Source organism: Hyla sarda, chromosome 5 (assembly GCF_029499605.1).
Source record: "Hyla sarda isolate aHylSar1 chromosome 5, aHylSar1.hap1, whole genome shotgun sequence".
Taxonomy (NCBI): Eukaryota; Metazoa; Chordata; class Amphibia; order Anura; family Hylidae; genus Hyla; species Hyla sarda.
The window spans coordinates 323,231,621-323,252,587 of NC_079193.1; the positions used below are offsets into that span (position 1 = coordinate 323,231,621).

Below are 20,967 nucleotides of genomic sequence, written 5' to 3' on the forward strand. Positions count from 1 at the left end.
CAATAATTACTAATACCTATTGAAGATATGATGGATGGCTTGATTTTCTCTCGAGAATGTGATGATGAAATTACACGACCAATCTGGTTTACCTTTATTATGTATATCGAGTTTATTATCTTTAGGGTCTAGGCACTCTTAAGAGGAACTTGATTAGCCCTACTAAAAGATGATGTTATCAGTTTCTTGGGATATTTTTACTAATATAGTAATATTAATATAATATAGATAGATAGATATGAGATAGATAGATATAAATATATTGGATAGATAGATATAGATATGAGATAGATAGATAATAGATTGATAGATAGATAAATGATAGATAGATAGATAGATAGATAGATAAAAATGAGTATACATCCGCAGCACACAGGTCCAGTTAAGTGCAAAAAAAGGTTTTATTCCATAACCAGGTGAAAGTTACAGCGACGTTTCAACCAGCTCTCCTGGTCTTTCTTAACTGGACCTGTGTGCTGCGGATGTATACTCATTTTTATCTACATATGGACCACTGACCAGGGTCTTGATCTGCGAGCACCGAATTCTGTGTTTTTTTTTTTTTTTTTTTTGCTGCTTCCTTTCTTTAATTTAGATAGATAGATAGATAGATATTAGATAAAAATGTTTTACCATGAACACTGCCTCAGTAAGAATAGTTATTTAAGCTGTAAGACTCACAATCATTCATGTTTCCCAATCTGGGAATTTCTGATCCATTTTCTTTCAGTGACCTCCAGCTGGTGTCTATAAATACATGAAAACATGAAGGGGATTACCTGCCATACACTTCATCTGTGACGTAGAACCGGACTGGGAACCTTTCCAATCTGACACTGATTTCTATAGGGGAGCGATAGGGTTAACCCTCTGCAATCCTATACACCTCTATCCGTCCTGCCGGGACTTGTAATAATCTATTATTTTATTGATTTATCCTTTGTGGAAGGAACAAAAAAAAAAGTGCTTGACAGAAACTTCTGTTTTCCTTTCGCTTTCACCTAGCAGCCTGTGTAGTATACGTGATCTGGAGAGGGAGGGATCTCAGTGCCTCAATAGTTCTTCCAGGAAGAAGAATCATACGAGTCCTACAGGTCCCTGATACAGTGGATCCTGACTGGGGTCCCCATTCAGGACAATGAATAGCACCAGCAGCACCAGCAGCAGTAGTCAGGAGCATGGCTCCCCATCTCCAGCACATTACCCTGGGAACAACTCATTCTCAAGGACTTCGTGTATCAGCAGTAACTTACAGGACATACCATATGAAAAGCTGACTGATCTCAGGTTTATCAACAAGGGAGCCTATGGGACTGTACACAGCGCCTTACATTCTGATTGGAGGATACATGTTGCGGTAAAGTTCTTTCCAAAAGAGCGCCACCTAGTGACCAGGTGAGTCTCACCCTACTTCTCTACTCAGGGGTTTTTGTAGCTTTTCTTGCTGGTTAGCTTAGTTTTTTTGTTAGTTTTTTGTTTTTGATGAAAACCACCGCTGTGGTTTTTTTTCTGGCAGTTTCTTTGCCTTTGTGTGGAAACCATGTTTTTTTTCTGTTTCTGTGTCCACACCTTTTTTTTAAAGGAAATCTGTCACCAGTGTCAACTGCACTAACCAGTCGGAACCGACATATAGTGCAGGTGACACTGATGACAACGGTACTTACCTTGACCCGTTCTGTGGTGGGGATCTCCGGTACTCTCCTCCGTTAGCTCTGCTCTGGGGACCCGGCTTGGGGCACGGTCGGAGCTTACTGACGTCACCGCTGCTATTCTCTCACAGCGGGACCCAGCAGAGAGCAGCAGCAGTGATGTCACTTAGCTCCGCCCATGCCCCAAGCCGGCTGCTGGGACAGGAGCTAACGGAGGAAATTACCGAAGATCCCTGCCACAGTACGGGACAAGGTAAGTACCGTTGTCATCTGTGTCACCTTCGTTACCCGTCGGTACTGACAGGTTAGTGCAGGTGACACTGTTGACAGATATCCTTTAACTCTTAACTAAAAATGAAAAGATGAAAAACACCAATGAACCCACATTGCGTTTTTTTATTGCATTTTTTCATTCCCATAGACTTCTATGGGAAAAAAAAGTTCATAGTGTCAACATGCCACAATTTTGACAATCGTACACCGAGGGACTCTGCTGCAGCAGAATCTCCGTGCCAAATTCCAATGTCACTGACCACTGAGGTGGGACATTGCTGCGTCACTGCTAAGGCCAGTTTGTTTTGGAAGATGGGGCCGGTGCCCAGAGCAGGGAGAGATTGGCCCCATTCTTAAGATTTTGGGTAGTCCCATCAAACGCCGCAGTCACACACTTATCCCCTATGCTGTGGATATGGGATTCATAGCTGGAATACCCCTTTAACAGTCATGGACGCAGTCATTTTCTCCCGTATCTGTTGGGTCAACAATCTACAGTATAACCGTTCCTGTGTATTAAGGCCTAGTTCCACTTCTGAAATACATTATCCTAATAGTAAAGCAATGAAATGCTTTGGCTTCTGTGCTTTTCAGTTCCCCTCCTCCATGTTCTGAATGCATTTTCTCCTCAGCAGTCAGTGACTTCCTCTAAGTCATAGATTTGTAGAGTGGCTTACTAGTACTGTCCTACATACCATATACTCGAGTATTAGCAATTCCGATAGCTGAGGCCCAAAAACCTAGGGAAAGTTATTGACTCGACTATAAGCCTAGGGTGGGAAATACATCATCCCCCCAAGTCATCATCCCCCCCCTGTCATCATCCAGACCCCTGTCATTAACACCCCCGTCATCATCACCCACGTCATTATCACCTTCATCATCATCACCCTGTCATTATCACCCCTGTCATTATCACCTTGTCATTATCACCCCGTCATCATCCCCCTCATCATCATCCACCCTTTCATCATCACCGCCTGTCAATCCCTTTGTCATCATCCAGACCCCCCTTTTGTTTTCTACTCACCAGGCCGTCCATCTTTGGCCATCAATGCTGCATGGACAGTCCAGTGGGGAGGGTTAGTTGTTCCAAGCTGTCCATCTTCACTGGGAGGCCCTCTTCTCTGCTCCGGGCCAGACACTGACTAGTGACATTGTGATGAAGATGACGCGCAGTGACGTCCATGCGCAGCAAACGTCTGTGACATCCCTGCGCATGAACGTCCCTGCCCGGTGGCGTCAATGCAGCGTCACTAGTTTGGGGCCGGCCCGGAGCGGAGAAGAGGGCCTCCCGGTGAAGATGGACAGCCCGAAACAACTAACCCTCCCCACCGGACAGTCCCTGCAGCATAGATGGCCGAAGATGGATGGCCCGGACCACCCCTCCACTGGTATTTTTTTTTTTTAGTTCACTCGAGTATAAGCCGAGGAGGGCGTTTTCAGCACGAAAAATCGTGCTGAAAAACTCGGCTTATACTCGAGTATATACGGTAATACAGCATGAAACTGGACGACACAGGCTAAAACTGAGGCATACGTATTGCTGTAACGCAAAAAAAATTAACGCTGCGGTATAATTTTACACATAATGCTATGTGTAATATGTTAGTATTTTTTAGTATGTTAGTATTTTTTATCATTCTAAAGGCCCTACTTGGGTGCCCTATTTTACACTAATAGGTAGTACTAAAATAACGGTGCTCACCATTAAAAGGAAAGTCTGTACTTTACACCTAAACTCAGCATATGCCTTTTCATAGATACTTTTCGAAACTGTCGAGTACGTGTGTTATGTTTCCTGCAGAATACTACAGATACCTTACAACAATCATATTACATAATGAGACACTGACAAAAAGTCTGAAGCTCCACCCAGCCGGTTCTGCAAGTTTCACCTGTTTTGATACAATGCTATTGTTATTCTAATGATTTGTTATAATACAGTGTTATGTGTCTTGTGACTTGTCATCTGAGATAACTTTCATACATTCTACAAGTTTGCTGCAGTAAAGCTATGGTCTTATGTTTGACAAATGTATCAAACACATACATTCTCATGTCTCTTATAGTCCTTTTTCTTCCATTGGGTAAAACTGTGACCACATACTGTCTCTAAACTACATAGAAAGCTGCAGTTGACTGTGTTTTTCTGTGCCGAGGCATCCCAAAAAAACCTATACCAAAAGGTATCCACTTAAAGGGGTACTCCGATGGAAAATATATTTCTTTAACCCCTTGGAACGGAGCCCATTATGACCCTAAGGACGGGAGCATTTTTTGCAAATCTTACCACTGTCACTTTAAGCATTAATGACTCTGGAATGCATTTACTTCTAAATTTGATTCCGAGATTGTTTTTTCGTGACATATTCTACTTTATGGTAGTGGTAAAATTTTGTCGATACTTGCATAATTTCTTGGTGAAAAATTCCAAAATTTGGTGAAAAATTTGAAAATTTTGCATTTTTAAAACTTTGAAGCTCTCTGCTTGTAAGGAAAATAGACATTCCAAACAAATTATATATTGATTCACAAATACAATATGTCTACTTTATATTTGCATCATAAAGTTGACAGGTTTTTACTTTTGGAAGACATCAGAGGGCTTCAAAGTTCAGAAGCAATTTTCAAATTTTTCACAAAATTTTCAAAATCGGAATTTTTCAGGGACCAGTTCAGGTTTGAAGTGGATTTGAAAGGCCTTCCTATTAAGAAATACCTCACAATTGATGCCATTATAAAAACTGCACCCCTCAAAGTATCCAAAATGATATACAGTAAGTTTGTTAACCCTTTAGGTGTTTCACAGGAATAGCAGCAAAGTGAAGGAGAAAATTCTAAATCAATTTCTCTCGAGTAAGGAAATACCTAATATGTGTATGTCAAGTGTTCGGCGGGCGCAGTAGAGGGCTCAGAAGGGAAGGAGCAACAATGGGATTTTGGAGAGTGAATTTTGCTGAAATGGTTTTTGGGGGGCATGTCACATTTAGGAAGCCCCTATGGTGCCAGCACAGCAGAAAACCCCACATGGCATACCATTTTGGAAACTACACCCCTCAAGGCACGTAGAAAGGGGTCCAGTGAGCCTTAATACCACGCAGGTGTTTGACGACTTTTCGTTAAAATCGGATGCGTAAATGAAAAAAAAAATTTCACTAAAGTGCAGTTTCTTCCCCAAATTTACCATTTTTACAAAGGGCTATGGGAGAGAATGCCCTCCAAAATTTGTAATCCCATCTCTTCTGAGTATGGAAATACCCCATGTTAGGACGTAAAATGCTCTGCGGGTGAAATACAATGCTCAGAAGAGGAGGAGTGCCATTGAGCTTTTGGAAAGCAAATTTGTTTGGAATGGTAGTCAGGGGCCATGTGCGTTTACAAAGCCCCCCGTGGTGCCAGAACAGTGGACCCCCCCACATGTGACCCCATTTTGGAAACTACACCCCTCACAGAATTTAATAAGAGGTGCAGTGAGTATTTACACCCCACTGACGTTTGACAGATCTTTGGAACAGTGGACTGTTTCTCCCGATTACGGTAATACCCCATATGTGGCCCTAAACTGTTTCCTTGAAATACGACAGGGCTCGAAAATGAGAGAGCGCCATATGCATTTGAGGACTAAATTAGGGATTGCATAGGGGTGGACATAGGGGTATTCTACGTCAGTGATTCACAAACAGGGTGCCTCCAGCTGTTGCTAAACTCCCAGCATGCCTGGACAGTCAGTGGCTGTCCAGAAATGCTGGGAGTTGTTGTTTTGCAACAGCTGGAGGCTCCATTTTGGAAATACTGCCATAGAATACGTTTTTCATTTTTATTGGGGGGGGACAGTGTAACGGGGTGTATATGTAGTGTTTTACCCTTTATTATGTGTTAGTGTAGTGTAGTGTTTTTAGGGGACATTCGCAATGGCGTGTTACGGTGAGTTTCCCGCTAGGAGTTTGAGCTGCGGCGAAAAATTTGCCTCAGCCAAAACTTGAAGCAGGAAACTTACTGTAAACCTGCCCGTGTGAATGTACCCTGTACGTTCACATGGGGGGGGGGGGCAAACCTCCAGCTGTTTCAAAACCACAACTCCCAGCATACACTGACAGTGCATGCTGGGAGTTGTACTTTTGCAACAGCTGTAGGCACACTGGTTGGAAAACCTTCAGTTAGGTTCTGTTACCCAACTCAGTATTTTCCAAGCAGTGTGCCTCCAGCTGTTGCAAAACTACAACTCCCAGCATGTACTGACATACCGTGCTTGCTGGGAGTTGTATTTTTGCAACAGCTGGAGGCACACTGGTTGGAAAACCTTCAGTTAGATTCTGTTACCTAACAGTATTTTCCAACCAGTGTGCATCCAACTGTTGCAAAACTACAACTGCCAGCATGTACTGACAGACCGTGCATGCTGGGAGTTGTACTTTTGCAACAGCTGGAGGCACACTGGTTGGAAAACCTTCAGTTAGGTTCTGTTACCTAACTGAGAATTTTCCAACCAGTGTGCCTCCAGCTGTTGCAAAACTACAACTCCCAGCATGTACTAATCGCCGAAGGGCATGCTGGGAGATATAGTTATGCAACAGCTGGAGGTTACGCAACTACAACTCCCAGCATGGTGAGACAGCTGTTTGCTGACTGGGCATGCTGGGATTTGCAGTTTTGCAACATCTGGAGGTCTACAATTTAGAAACCACTACACAGTGATCTGCAAACTGTGACCCTCCAGATGTTGCAAAACTACAAATCCCAGCATGCCCAGACAACAAAGAGCTGTTTGAGCATGCTAGGAGTTGTAGTTTTGCAAGATCTGGAGGGATACAGTTTAGAGACCACTATATAGTGGTCTCAAACTGCAGCCCTCCAGCTGTTGCAAAACTACATATTCCAGCATGCCCAAACTGCAAACAGCTGTCTGGGCATTGCTGGGAGTTGTAGTTTTGCAACATCTGTAGGGCTACAGTCTCAGACTGTAGCCCTCCAGATGTTGCTAGGCAACTTACCGGCTTCCGTAGGATCCAGGGAGCCGTCTTCTTCTGCCGCATGCCGCCCGCGCCGATCTCTGTCGCTGCTCGCCGATCACCGTCGCCTGCAGCCTCCGGAGGGGTAAGTGGACTTTCGGCGTTCGGTCCCCGTCGTTTCCCCATCCTGCCCCGCCTATTGTGGGTGGGCAGGATGGGGAAAACTAAAGTAAACCCCTTCACCCCCGATCTGCTATTGGTGGTCGCGTCTAGACCACCAATAGCAGGGATAGGAGGGGTGGCACCCCTGCCACCTCACTCCTATCGCTTCAGGGGGATCGTAGTTGTCTTAAAAAACCACGATCCCCCTTCTATTCCGGGTCACCGGGTCATCATAGACCCGTAATGACCCGGAATCGGCGCAAATCGCAAGTGTGAATTCACTTGCGATTTGCGCCGATCGCCGACATGGGGGATCTAATGACCTCCCTGGGCATTTGCACGGGGTGCCTGCTGATAGATATCAGCAGTCACCCCGGTCCGGTCCCCGTCCGGCGCGCACCAAAATTCCCACGGGGGTATGGATACGCCCTTTGTCCTTAACCCCTTAAGGACACATGACGTACTGGAACGTCATGTGTCCACTCCCGATCTATAACGCGGGGCCACGGCGTGGCCCCGCGTCATAGCGGTTCGGGCCCGGCCTCTAACAACGGCCGGTACCCGTGGCTAATAGCGCTCGGCATTGATCGCTGTGCCGCGCGCTATTAACCCTTTAGACGCGGCGTTCAAAGTTGAACGCCGCGTCTAAAGTGAAACCGAAAGCATGCCGGCTAGCTCAGTGGGCTGTTCGGGATAGCCGCGGTGAAATCGCGGCATCCCGAACAGCTGACAGGACAGCGGGAGGGCCCCTACCTGCCTCCTCGCTGTCCGATCGCCGAATGACTGCTCAGTGCCTGAGATCCAGGCATGAGCAGTCATGCGGCAGAATCATCGATCACTGGTTTCTTATGAGAAACCAGTGATCAATGTAAAAGATCAGTGTGTGCAGTGTTATAGGTCCCTATGGGACCTATAACACTGCAAAAAAAAAGTGCAAAAAAAAAGTGAATAAACATCATTTAACCCCTTCCCTATTAAAAGTTTGAATCACCCCCCTTTTCCCATAAAAGAAAAAACACAGTGTAAATAAAAATAAAAATAAACATAAATGGTATCGCCACGTGCGGAAATGTCCGAATTATAAAAATATATCGTTAATTAAACCGCACGGTCAATGGCGTGCGCGCAAAAAAATTCCAAAGTCCAAAATAGTGCATTTTTGGTCACTTTTTATATCAATAAGTCCTATCAATGCAAAAATGATACCGTTAAAAACTTCAGATCACGGCGCAAAAAATGAGCCCTCATACCGCCCCATACACGGAAAAATAAAAAAGTTATAGGGGTCAGAAGATGACAATTTTAAACGTATAAATTTTTCTGCATGAAGTTATGATTTTTTCCAGAAGTGCGACAAATTCAAACCTGTATAAGTAGGGTATCATTTTAATCATATGGACCTACAGAATAAAGGTAAGGTGTCATTTTTACCGAAAAATGTACTACGTAGAAACGGAAGCCCCCAAAAGTTACAAAATGGCGTTTTTTTTTTTTCAATTTTGTCTCACAATGATTTTTTTTCCCGTTTCACCGTAGATTTTTGGGCACAATGACTGACGTCATTACAAAGTAGAATTGGTGGTGCAAAAAATAAGCCATCATATGGATTTTTAGGTGCAAAATTGAAAGAGTTATGATTTTTTAAAGGCAAGGAGCAAAAAACGAAAATGCAAAAACGGAAAAACCCCCGGTCCTTAAGGGGTTAAGTACCAGGACGCAAGGGCGTATCCATACGCCCTTCGTCCCTAACAGGTTAAATAAACTGGTGCCAGAAAGTTAAACAGATTTGTAAATTACTTCTGTTAAAAAATCTTAATCCTCCCAGTACTTATCAGCTGCTGTATACTTTTTATTTTTGAGTTTCATTTCTGCCTAACCACAGTGATCTCTGCTGACACCTCTGTCTATTTTAGAAACTGTCCAGAATAGAAGCAAATCCCCATAGCAATCCTATCCTGCTCTGGACAGGTCCTGACATGGACAAAGGTGTCAGCAGAGAGCACTGTGGTCAGACAGAAAGGAAATTCAAAAAGAAAAAGAACTTCCTCTGTAGTATACAAATCTGTTTAACTTTCTGGCACCAGTTCATTTAAAATATTTTTTTTTTCAGTGGAACACCCCTTTAATATCATAGATGCCTACCAACAGCCTATATCGCTGTTTAATTTTACAGTGGCATATATCGGAGCCATCCAGTCACATACATATTGCACATATGCCTTGCAGTGTCCCTCATCAACCTGGAAATGGCCTAAGGACATGCATGACTGGTTCAAATTGTCTATCGAGAGGTGGGAGTGTTGGACCGATTAGCTTTGGCCCTGACGCACACACCACCCAGTAGCAGGAGATTTAAACTGCCTGGTGTCTTAGTCCTGTTCCTGTAGTTGTAGCTTGTTCCATCACTATCATTCCTGTTCTGACCTCCTGAGACTTGACCTTTTGCCTGTTCCCTGACTTTGCTGCTGCCTGCTGATTTTGTACTACATCACCCTCTAGGTTTTGACTTTCTGGCTTGTTTTATTTACCCTCTGCCTGCCATTTTTGGTACTGTTTTTGTGTTACTGACCTGGACTGTCTGACGCTTTTGACACCCCTACATTTAGCCAGCATAAGGACCATCACCCAGTTAAGTGTCTCTGTTTAGGGCAGATCATCAAAAGTATGTAGGAAAAGTGGTTGGGGCAAGATTTAGGTCCACACTGATCTCTGCCCTGGACATAACACATTTATCAGCAGTATGTGCCATATGCCTTTGTAAGGAGGTTTAAACTTGATGTGAACAAATCCTAATGCTGGCACCACATGGGCGGTATAAAAGTCCCCCATCCCCCCCCCCCCCCCCCCCCCCGCGTGAGTTTGCTAAAAATGTATCAGTCTGCCATCATCATCGCCAACTCACTAACAATAATCTCTTTATAAGTGTTTGCTTTTTTTCCCCTGATGTCATCATATAAGTGAGTTCGGCATGCAGTTTCTCTTAAGAATAATGAGTATGTATGAATGAAACACAGGAAGAAACAAGTGTGACACAATCCGCATGCTAGGTCAGGGGTAATCCCGAGTGTGCAGCTGGGTCTTTGTGGACAACACAAAAATGTTGTAATACTCGAAAAGTCTCTCTCTCATTCTCTCTTATGTTCTCTCTCATGTTCTCTCTCATGTTCTCTCTCTCTCTCTCTCTCTCTCTCTTAAAGGGGTACTCTGCTGGAAAACATTTAAAAAAAAATTTTTTTAACTGGTGCCAGAAAGTTAAACAATTTGTAAATTACTTTTATTTAAAAATCTTAATCCTTTCAGTACTTATCAGCTGCTGTAAACTACAGATGTAGTTCTTTTCTTTTTGAGCTTCCTTTCTGTCTGACCACAGTGCTCTCTGCTGACACTTCTGTCCATGTCAGTAGCTGTCCAGAGTAGTATAGGTTTGCTATGGGATTTACTCCTACTCTGGACAGTTCCTAATATGGACTGAGGTGTCAGCAGAGAGCACTGTGGCCAGATAGAAAGGAAATTCAAAAATAAAAGAACTTCCTGTGGAACATAGAGCAGCTGATAAGTACTGGAAGGATTAATATTTTTAAATAGAAGTAATTTACAAATCTGTTTAACTTTCTGGCATCAGTTGATTTAAAAAAATGTTTTCCAGTGGAATACCCCTTTAACCTCTTAACGACAATGGACTTAAATGTACGTCATGGTGCCGTGGTACTTAATGCACCATGACGTACATTTATGCTCCTTAACCCCTTAAGGACCAGGACCATTTTCACCTTAAGGACCAGAGCATTTTTGCACATCTGACCACTGTCACTTTAAGCATTAATAACTGTGCAATGCTTTCACTTTTTATTTTGATTCCGAGACATATTCGTGACATATTCTACTTTATATTCGTGGTAAATTTTCGGCAATACTTTTTTTTTTTTTACTTTGAAACTCTCTGCTTAGAAGGAAAATGGACATCCCATTAAAATTATATATTGATTCACATATGCAATATGTTTTCATCATAAAGTTGACGAGTTTTTACTTTTGGAAGACATCAGAGGGCTTCAAAGTTCAGCAGCAATTTTCCAATTTTCACAACATTTTCTAAATCTGAATTTTTCAGGAACCAGTTCAGTTTTGAAGGGGCTTTGAAGGGCCTTCATATTAGAAATACCCCATAAATGACCCCATTATAAAAACTGCACCCCTCAAAATATTCAAAATGACATTCAGAAAGTTTGTTAGCCCTTTAGGTGTTTCACAGGAATAGCAGCAATGTGGGTGCAGTAGAGGGCTCAGAAGGGAAGTAGTGACATTGGGATTTTTGAGAGTGAATTTTGCTGAAATGTTTTTTAGGGGGCATGTCACATTTAGGAAGCCCCTATGGTGCCAGAACAGCAAAAAAAATTTAAATAAATAAAATCACTTGGCATACTATTTTGGAAACCACACCCCTCAAGGAACGTAACAAGGGGTACAGTGAGCCTTAACACCCCACAGGTGTTTGACGACTGTTACGCCGAGCGCTCCGGGTCCCCGCTCCTCCCCGGAGCGCTCGCTACACTCTCTCCGCTGCAGCGCTCCGGTCAGATCCACTGACCCGGGGCGCTGCGATTCTGCTTCCAGCCGGGATGCGATTCGCGATGCGGGTAGCGCCCGCTCGCGATGCGCACCCCGGCTCCCGTACCTGACTCGCTCTCCCTCGGTCCTGTCCCGGCGCGCGCGGCCCCGCTCCCTAGGGCGCGCGCGCGCCGGGTCTTTGCGATTTAAAGGGCCACTGCGCCGCTGATTGGCGCAGTGATTCCTATTAGTGTCTTCACCTGTGCACTTCCCTATATCACCTCACTTCCCCTGCACTTCCCTGCCGGATCTTGTTGCCATTGTGCCAGTGAAAGCGTTCCTTGTATGTTCCTAGCCTGTGTTCCTGACCTCCTGCCGTTGCCCCTGACTACGATCCTTGCTGCCTGCCCCGACCTTCTGCTACGTCCGACCTTGCTTCTGTCTACTCCCTTGTACCGCGCCTATCTTCAGCAGCCAGAGAGGTTGAGCCGTTGCTAGTGGATACGACCTGGTCACTACCGCCGCAGCAAGACCATCCCGCTTTGCGGCGGGCTCTGGTGAAAACCAGTAGTGACTTAGAACCGATCCACTAGCACGGTCCACGCCAATCCCTCTCTGGCACAGAGGATCCACTACCTGCCAGCCGGCATCGTGACAGTAGATCCGGCCATGGATCCCGCTGAAGTTCCTCTGCCAGTTGTCGCTGACCTCACCACGGTGGTCGCCCAGCAGTCACAACAGATAGCGCAACAAGGCCAACAGCTGTCTCAACTGACCGTTATGCTACAACCGTTACTACCACAGCTTCAGCAGTCATCTCCTCCGCCAGCTCCTGCACCTCCTCCGCAGCGAGTGGCCGCTCCTGGGCTACGCCTATCCTTGCCGGATAAATTTGATGGGGACTCTAAGTTTTGCCGTGGCTTTCTTTCCCAATGTTCCCTGCATCTGGAGATGATGTCGGACCTGTTTCCCACTGAAAGGTCTAAGGTGGCTTTCGTAGTCAGCCTTCTGTCCGGAAAAGCCCTGTCATGGGCCACACCGCTCTGGGACCGCAATGATCCTGTCACTGCCTCTGTACACTCCTTCTTCTCGGAAGTCCGAAGTGTCTTTGAGGAACCTGCCCGAGCCTCTTCTGCTGAGACTGCCCTGTTGAACCTGGTCCAGGGTAATTCTTCCGTTGGCGAGTATGCCGTACAATTCCGTACTCTTGCTTCAGAATTGTCCTGGAATAATGAGGCCCTCTGCGCGACCTTTAAAAAAGGCCCATCCAGCAACATTAAAGATGTTCTGGCCGCATGAGAAATTCCTGCTAATCTACATGAACTTATTCACCTAGCCACTCGCATTGACATGCGTTTTTCCGAAAGGCGTCAGGAGCTCCGCCAAGATATGGACTCTGTTCGCACGAGGCGTTTCTTCTCCTCGGCTCCTCTCTCCTCTGGTCCCCTGCAATCTGTTCCTGTGCCTCCCGCCGTGGAGGCTATGCAGGTCGACCGGTCTCGCCTGACACCTCAAGAGAGGACACGACGCCGCATGGAGAACCTCTGCCTGTACTGTGCTAGTACCGAACACTTCCTGAGGGATTGTCCTATCCGTCCTCCCCGCCTGGAAAGACGTCCGCTGACTCCGCACAAAGGAGAGACAGTCCTTGATGTCTACTCTGCTTCTCCACGTCTTACTGTGCCTGTGCGGATGTCTGCCTCTGCCTTCTCCTTCTCTACCGTGGCCTTCTTGGACTCTGGATCTGCAGGAAATTTTATTTTGGCCTCTCTCGTCAACAGGTTCAACATCCCAGTGACCAGTCTCGCCAGACCCCTTTACATCAATTGTGTAAACAATGAAAGATTGGACTGTACCATACGCTTCCGCACGGAGCCCCTTCTAATGAGCATCGGATCTCATCACGAGAGGATTGAACTTTTGGTCCTCCCCAATTGCACCTCGGAAATTCTCCTTGGACTTCCCTGGCTTCAACTTCATTCCCCAACCCTGGATTGGTCCACTGGGGAGATCAAGAGTTGGGGGCCCTCTTGTTCCAAGGACTGTCTAAGACCGGTTCCCAGTAACCCTTGCCGTGACTCTGTGGTTCCCTCAGTAACCGGTCTCCCTAAGGCCTATATGGACTTCGCGGATGTTTTCTGCAAAAAACAAGCTGAGACTCTACCTCCTCACAGGCCTTATGATTGCCCTATCGACCTCCTCCCGGGTACTACTCCACCCCGGGGCAGAATTTATCCTCTCTCTGCCCCAGAGACTCTTGCCATGTCTGAGTATGTCCAGGAAAATTTAAAAAAGGGCTTTATCCGTAAATCCTCCTCTCCTGCCGGAGCTGGATTTTTCTTTGTGTCCAAAAAAGATGGCTCCCTACGTCCTTGCATTGACTACCGCGGTCTTAATAAAATCACGGTTAAGAACCGCTACCCCCTACCCCTCATCTCTGAACTCTTTGATCGCCTCCAAGGTGCCCACATCTTTACTAAATTGGACTTAAGAGGCGCCTATAACCTCATCCGCATCAGAGAGGGGGATGAGTGGAAAACGGCGTTTAACACCAGAGATGGACACTTTGAGTATCTGGTCATGCCCTTTGGCCTGTGCAACGCCCCTGCTGTCTTCCAAGACTTTGTCAATGAAATTTTTCGTGATCTGTTATACTCCTGTGTTGTTGTATATCTGGACGATATCCTAATTTTTTCTGCCAATCTAGAAGAACACCGCCAGCATGTCCGTATGGTTCTTCAGAGACTTCGTGACAATCAACTCTATGCCAAAATTGAGAAATGTCTGTTTGAATGCCAATCTCTTCCTTTTCTAGGATATTTGGTCTCTGGCCAGGGACTACAAATGGATCCAGACAAACTCTCTGCCGTCTTAGATTGGCCACGCCCCTCCGGACTCCGTGCTATCCAACGCTTTTTGGGGTTCGCCAATTATTACAGGCAATTTATTCCACATTTTTCTACCGTTGTGGCTCCTATCGTGGCTTTAACCAAAAAAAATGCCGATCCCAAGTCGTGGCCTCCTCAAGCGGAAGACGCCTTTAAACGACTCAAGTCTGCCTTTTCTTCGGCTCCCGTGCTCTCCAGACCTGACCCTTCCAAACCCTTCCTATTGGAGGTTGATGCCTCCTCAGTGGGAGCTGGAGCTGTTCTTCTACAAAAAAATTCTTCCGGGCATGCTGTCACTTGTGGTTTTTTTTCTAGGACCTTCTCTCCGGCGGAGAGGAACTACTCCATCGGGGATCGAGAGCTTCTAGCCATTAAATTAGCACTTGAGGAATGGAGGCATCTGCTGGAGGGATCAAGATTTCCAGTTATTATTTACACCGACCACAAGAACCTCTCCTACCTCCAGTCTGCCCAACGGCTGAATCCTCGCCAGGCCCGGTGGTCTCTGTTCTTTGCCCGATTTAATTTTGAGATTCACTTTCGTCCTGCCGATAAGAACATTAGGGCCGATGCTCTCTCTCGTTCCTCGGATGCCTCAGAAGTTGAACTCTCTCCGCAACACATCATTCCACCTGACTGCCTGATCTCCACTTCTCCAGCCTCCATCAGGCAAACTCCTCCAGGAAAGACCTTTGTTTCTCCACGCCAACGCCTCGGAATCCTCAAATGGGGTCACTCCTCCCATCTCGCAGGTCATGTGGGCATCAAGAAATCTGTGCAACTCATCTCCCGCTTCTATTGGTGGCCGACTCTGGAGACGGATGTTGTGGACTTTGTGCGAGCCTGCACTATCTGTGCCCGGGATAAGACTCCTCGCCAGAAGCCCGCTGGTTTTCTTCATCCCCTGCCTGTCCCCGAACAGCCTTGGTCTCTGATTGGTATGGATTTTATTACTGATTTACCCCCTTCCCGTGGCAACACTGTTATTTGGGTGGTCGTTGATCGATTCTCCAAAATGGCACATTTCATCCCTCTTCCTGGTCTTCCTTCAGCGCCTCAGTTGGCTAAACAATTTTTTGTACACATTTTTCGTCTTCACGGATTGCCTACGCAGATCGTCTCGGATAGAGGCGTCCAATTCGTGTCTAAATTCTGGAGGGCTCTCTGTAAACAACTCAAGATTAAATAAAATTTTTCTTCTGCATATCATCCCCAGTCCAATGGACAAGTAGAAAGAATTAACCAAGTCTTGGGTGATTATTTGCGACATTTTGTTTCCTCCCGCCAGGATGACTGGGCAGATCTCCTTCCATGGGCCGAATTCTCGTATAACTTCAGAGTCTCTGAATCTTCCTCCAAATCCCCATTTTTCGTGGTGTACGGCCGTCACCCTCTTCCCCCCCTCCCTACCCCCTTGCCCTCTGGTCTGCCCGCTGTGGATGAAATTTCTCGTGACCTTTCCATTATATGGAGAGAGACCCAAAATTCTCTCCTACAGGCTTCATCACGCATGAAGAGGTTCGCGGATAAGAAAAGAAGAGCTCCTCCCGTTTTTTCCCCTGGAGACAAGGTATGGCTCTCCGCTAAATATGTCCGCTTCCGTGTCCCTAGCTACAAGTTGGGACCACGCTATCTTGGTCCTTTCAAAATTTTGTGTCAAATTAATCCTGTCTCTTACAAACTTCTTCTTCCTCCTTCTCTTCGTATCCCTAATGCCTTTCACGTCTCTCTTCTTAAACCACTCATCCTCAACCGTTTTTCTCCCAAATCTGTTCCTCCCACTCCTGTTTCCGGCTCCTCGGACATCTTCTCTGTCAAAGAGATCTTAGCCTCTAAAAAGGTCAGAGGGAAAACTTTTTTTCTAGTGGACTGGGAGGGTTGTGGTCCTGAAGAGAGATCCTGGGAACCTGAGGACAACATCCTAGATAAAAGTCTGCTCCTCAGGTTCTCAGGCCCTAAAAAGAGGGGGAGACCCAAGGGGGGGGGTACTGTTACGCCGAGCGCTCCGGGTCCCCGCTCCTCCCCGGAGCGCTCGCTACACTCTCTCCGCTGCAGCGCTCCGGTCAGATCCACTGACCCGGGGCGCTGCGATTCTGCTTCCAGCCGGGATGCGATTCGCGATGCGGGTAGCGCCCGCTCGCGATGCGCACCCCGGCTCCCGTACCTGACTCGCTCTCCCTCGGTCCTGTCCCGGCGCGCGCGGCCCCGCTCCCTAGGGCGCGCGCGCGCCGGGTCTTTGCGATTTAAAGGGCCACTGCGCCGCTGATTGGCGCAGTGATTCCTATTAGTGTCTTCACCTGTGCACTTCCCTATATCACCTCACTTCCCCTGCACTTCCCTGCCGGATCTTGTTGCCATTGTGCCAGTGAAAGCGTTCCTTGTATGTTCCTAGCCTGTGTTCCTGACCTCCTGCCGTTGCCCCTGACTACGATCCTTGCTGCCTGCCCCGACCTTCTGCTACGTCCGACCTTGCTTCTGTCTACTCCCTTGTACCGCGCCTATCTTCAGCAGCCAGAGAGGTTGAGCCGTTGCTAGTGGATACGACCTGGTCACTACCGCCGCAGCAAGACCATCCCGCTTTGCGGCGGGCTCTGGTGAAAACCAGTAGTGACTTAGAACCGATCCACTAGCACGGTCCACGCCAATCCCTCTCTGGCACAGAGGATCCACTACCTGCCAGCCGGCATCGTGACAACGACTTTTCGTTAATTTTTTTCCTCAAATTTTACAGGTAGGAGAAAATGCCCCCAAAATTTGTAACCCCATCTTTTCTGAGTATGGAAATAGTTCACTGTGGGCGCACTACAATGCTTAGAAGAGAAGGAGTCACAGTTGGCTTTTGGAAAGCAAATGTTGTTGAAATGTTTTTTGGGGGGGCATGTCACATTTAGGAAGCTCCTATGGTGCCAGAACAGCAAAAAAAAAAAAACAACAAAAAAACGCATGGCATACTATTTTGGAAACTACACCCCTCAAGGAACGTAACAAGGGGTACAGTGAACCTTAACAACCCACAGGTGTTTGATATATGTTCATTAAAGTGGGATGTGTAAAGGAAAAATTAGATTTTTTACACTAAAATGCTGGGGTTACCCCAAATTTTTAATTTTCACAAGTGGTAAAAGGAGAAAATGTCACAGTAAATTTGTAAATACATTTCTTCGGAGTAAGGAAATACCTCACGTTTGGACATAAACTGTTCTGCGTGTGCACACCAGGTCTCAGAAGAGCAGGAGCGCATTCAGCTTTTGGGGAATTTTGTCAGGGGTCTTGAGCATTTAGAGAGCTACCATGGAGCCAGAACAGCGGGACCCCCTCAAGTGCCATCATTTTGGAAACTACACCCCTCATGGAACGTAACAAGGGATACAGTGAGTATTTACATTTCACTGGTGTTTTACTTTCAATTGTTTTTTATTAGTTTTATAAAACAAAACAAATAAGAAAAACACAACAGACGAACATGAGCAGACGCAGCTACTCCAGGAATGCAAGTACAAACAACCGGACTAAGCCGTGCTAAGTTTGCAGTTAAGCAAATATCAAATTTAAGGCACAACACTCCTGGTAGAGCAAGGTAAATGTATCATACATAGTGGTGTGACAAAGGGTGCCTAACATGGCAACCAAAACAAAGTGCTAAGTAATATAGTAATAATGTACTAAATATGCAGATTTGAAGAAAGAAAAGTCCAACTTTAACACAGTCCAGCAGTAGGTGTGACCTGAAGGTATGATAATGTAAAGGTAAAATAACAAAATGTCTCATTCTGTAAATAGGGTTAAATGTAGTCAATTTGTCAATGCATATAATGAACAGAGTAAATGGAGTCTAAATATTAATGTTGAGAGGGAGTGAACAATTCAATTCAGTAGAGGATTGAGAGGATACCTTCCTGAGGAAGTTTGGGAGGGGGAGGGGGGGGCATAACAGGAAAGACTATGGGACCAAAGTGCAATTGCTATACAAATCTTACATCGTAACATGGTGATTAGAGGTTTCCCACAAATGCCATCTAGAGGAGAATTTGAGGAGGCTACCCGAACCTCTGGCAATAATGTATTCAAAAGCATAGGTGGTGCGAATTTTGATTAGGACTGTCTAAGGTGAAAACTGCAGAGGACTTCCAAATTGTAGTTAGCGCAATCTTAGCAATAATACATATAATGCAAAACAAATCTCTGAATCCATGAAAGATCCATGAGAAGGAGCATTGATTGTGGCTGACAATTTACTGAGCAACCTAACAGTGAGTTAAGTAAGGCTTTAAATTGTGTCCCAGAAGCGTTTGATCTAAGGGCAAAACCACAAAATATGTGCCAGAGTGCCTCTCCGACCATAACCTCGCCAGCATCTATCGGAAGACCCCGGGTACATTTTGGAGAGTCTATCCAGGGTAAAATACCAACGAAGGATAGACTTATAAGCGGATTCTAAATGAGTGGCACATTGGAAGGCTCTTCTAATGTTTTAAAGGCTTTTTGCCAATCACTCTCGCTTACTGTTAAGTTGAAGTCACATTCCCAAGTTCTCAGAGGATATGTCTTTGTACAAGTATCTAAGCTGGTGAGAGACAAGTATATAGTCGTCAAACCCTTAACTGAAGAGGACAGATAATGAGATGTATATCTATCAATAACCAAAGTAGATGGTTTGCGAGACTGTAAAAAGGGCCGAATTTGTAAATAAATATAAAAGTCTTTATTAGGGAGGAGGTCAATCTGAAAAAGACCTCACACCATGTTAATCAGAAATTTGTCTGATTAATGTAATACCCTTGAGTTGCCAACCATGTGAATCTAGGTTAGGAACTAGGGATTGGACAATAGAAAGCGGCATGTCCTGAGAAGTAGGCATGCTCAACGTACGCGTGTTGGAGAGGTAGGTTTTCCAGGCCTGGTATGAGGCTCTGACCAGAGGGTTAGACAACTGGGGACCTGGAAGTTGCCAGAGTGGCAGGAGCATGATGTATTTAAGGGAAGGGGGCTGAGTGGAAAGACCCTCCAAATCTACCCATGGGGAGCCCATATGTGGAGACCACCAGGATTTCAACAAGGAAACTAAAGTAGCAAGGTAATAGTTTTTGATATCCGGACTACTCAGGCCCCCGGCATCCCTGGACTTATCAAGGATGGAGACGGCAAGTCTGGGTTTTTTCTTAGACCTAATAAACTCTGGTAGGATTTTCTGAGTTAATTAGGAAGGGAGATAGGGAGAGATCAAAATAAGAAAAGTAGTTTTGGGAGCAGAAACATTTTAAAAGTGGCAATGCGGCCCACCTTTGATATCTCTGATTTAGAAAGGAGCGTAGTATCAGTAAAGCCTGAAGATTTTCTTTAGGGAGGGAGCTAGTGGACATAACTTCATTACAAAAATTTAGAAGGTGAGTGGACAGTAGGGGGAGAAGGATTTATAGTAAAGACTTGTGAACCTGTCCGGTCCAGGGGCCTTGTTTGCAGGTAAGGAGCTAATAACTTTTTGCATTTCCTCCAACATAATAGGGATGTTTAAGTTTAGACATTGAAGCTCTGTGAGTGTGAGCAAATTGAGTATCTCTAGGTAGTGTTGTACAGAGTCTAAATGATCAGGAGGGGACACTATGGTGTCCCCTAAATTATATAAGGAAGAATAAAAGGCATTAAAGCCATGTGCTATGTCAAGCGGAGTGACCAATTTAGCCCCCTGTGATTGGGTGTATGAGGGCAGGTATAGGTGCCTTCTGGTGTTTAGCTTTCAACATATGTGCCAATAATTTAACTGCTTTGTTGTCCTGTGCATAAAAATGAGCCTGGGTCTTACAATATGGTTTCTCATAAGAGTCTAGCATGTGGTGTTGCAGTTCCGATCCAAGAGAATGGAGAGTATCAGCATTTTGAGAGGAGGGAGAGTCTCCAATGGACCTTTCAGCTGTCTGTAATTGAAAAAGAAAAATGTTCAATTATTGGTCTCTAAGCTTCTTAAGAATGGAACTGTATTTAATGTCCACAGGATACTGCCTTATGATAGTTCCAGAGTTAAATAGCACTGGTGACGGAACCTGCATTAAATGAAAAATAATCAGAAATATCAGCCTTAAGTTTCTGTGCATATTCCCAGTGGGACAGCAAAAAGGGGCTAATCTGTCACCCATAATTCGGGGGAGAAGAGACTTTATCTTGTAAGGTAAGAGTAATTGAGGAGTGGTCACACCACATGATAGTCCCTCTACTTGTATCAACGATAGTAGTTACCAGGGTTCTATCAACTAACAGCATGTCCAACCAGGAGTATGTATTTTGAACCGAGGGGAGAAAAAGTTAAATCTTTCTCTGTGCCATGGCCTATGCGCCAAGTATCATACAATTCGTTTATCTATGCCCAATCAGATAGGGACATAGATTGGGTGCGGGAAGGAGCAGAGGTGTGGTAGCCCTTGGGGGGTGTATGGTAGTGGTGGTATGGTATCGGCATATGAGGGGTTAATGTTAACCCTATAGTTCGTGACGCCAGGCTGG

At 45.5% G+C, this 20,967-nt stretch overlaps 1 protein-coding gene across 1 annotated transcript in view; it reads left to right on the plus strand.

Annotated features, from left to right (window-relative positions):
• Positions 1–739: 739 nt before the first annotated feature.
• Positions 740–20,967, plus strand: part of RIPK2 (receptor interacting serine/threonine kinase 2) — a 104,877-nt gene continuing 84,649 nt past the window's right edge. Inside the window, exon 1 of the mRNA XM_056522302.1 lies at positions 740–1,395. Within this exon, the coding sequence (XP_056378277.1) occupies positions 1,139–1,395 (257 nt within the window). The 5' untranslated portion in view covers positions 740–1,138. The remainder of the gene's footprint in view (positions 1,396–20,967) is intronic.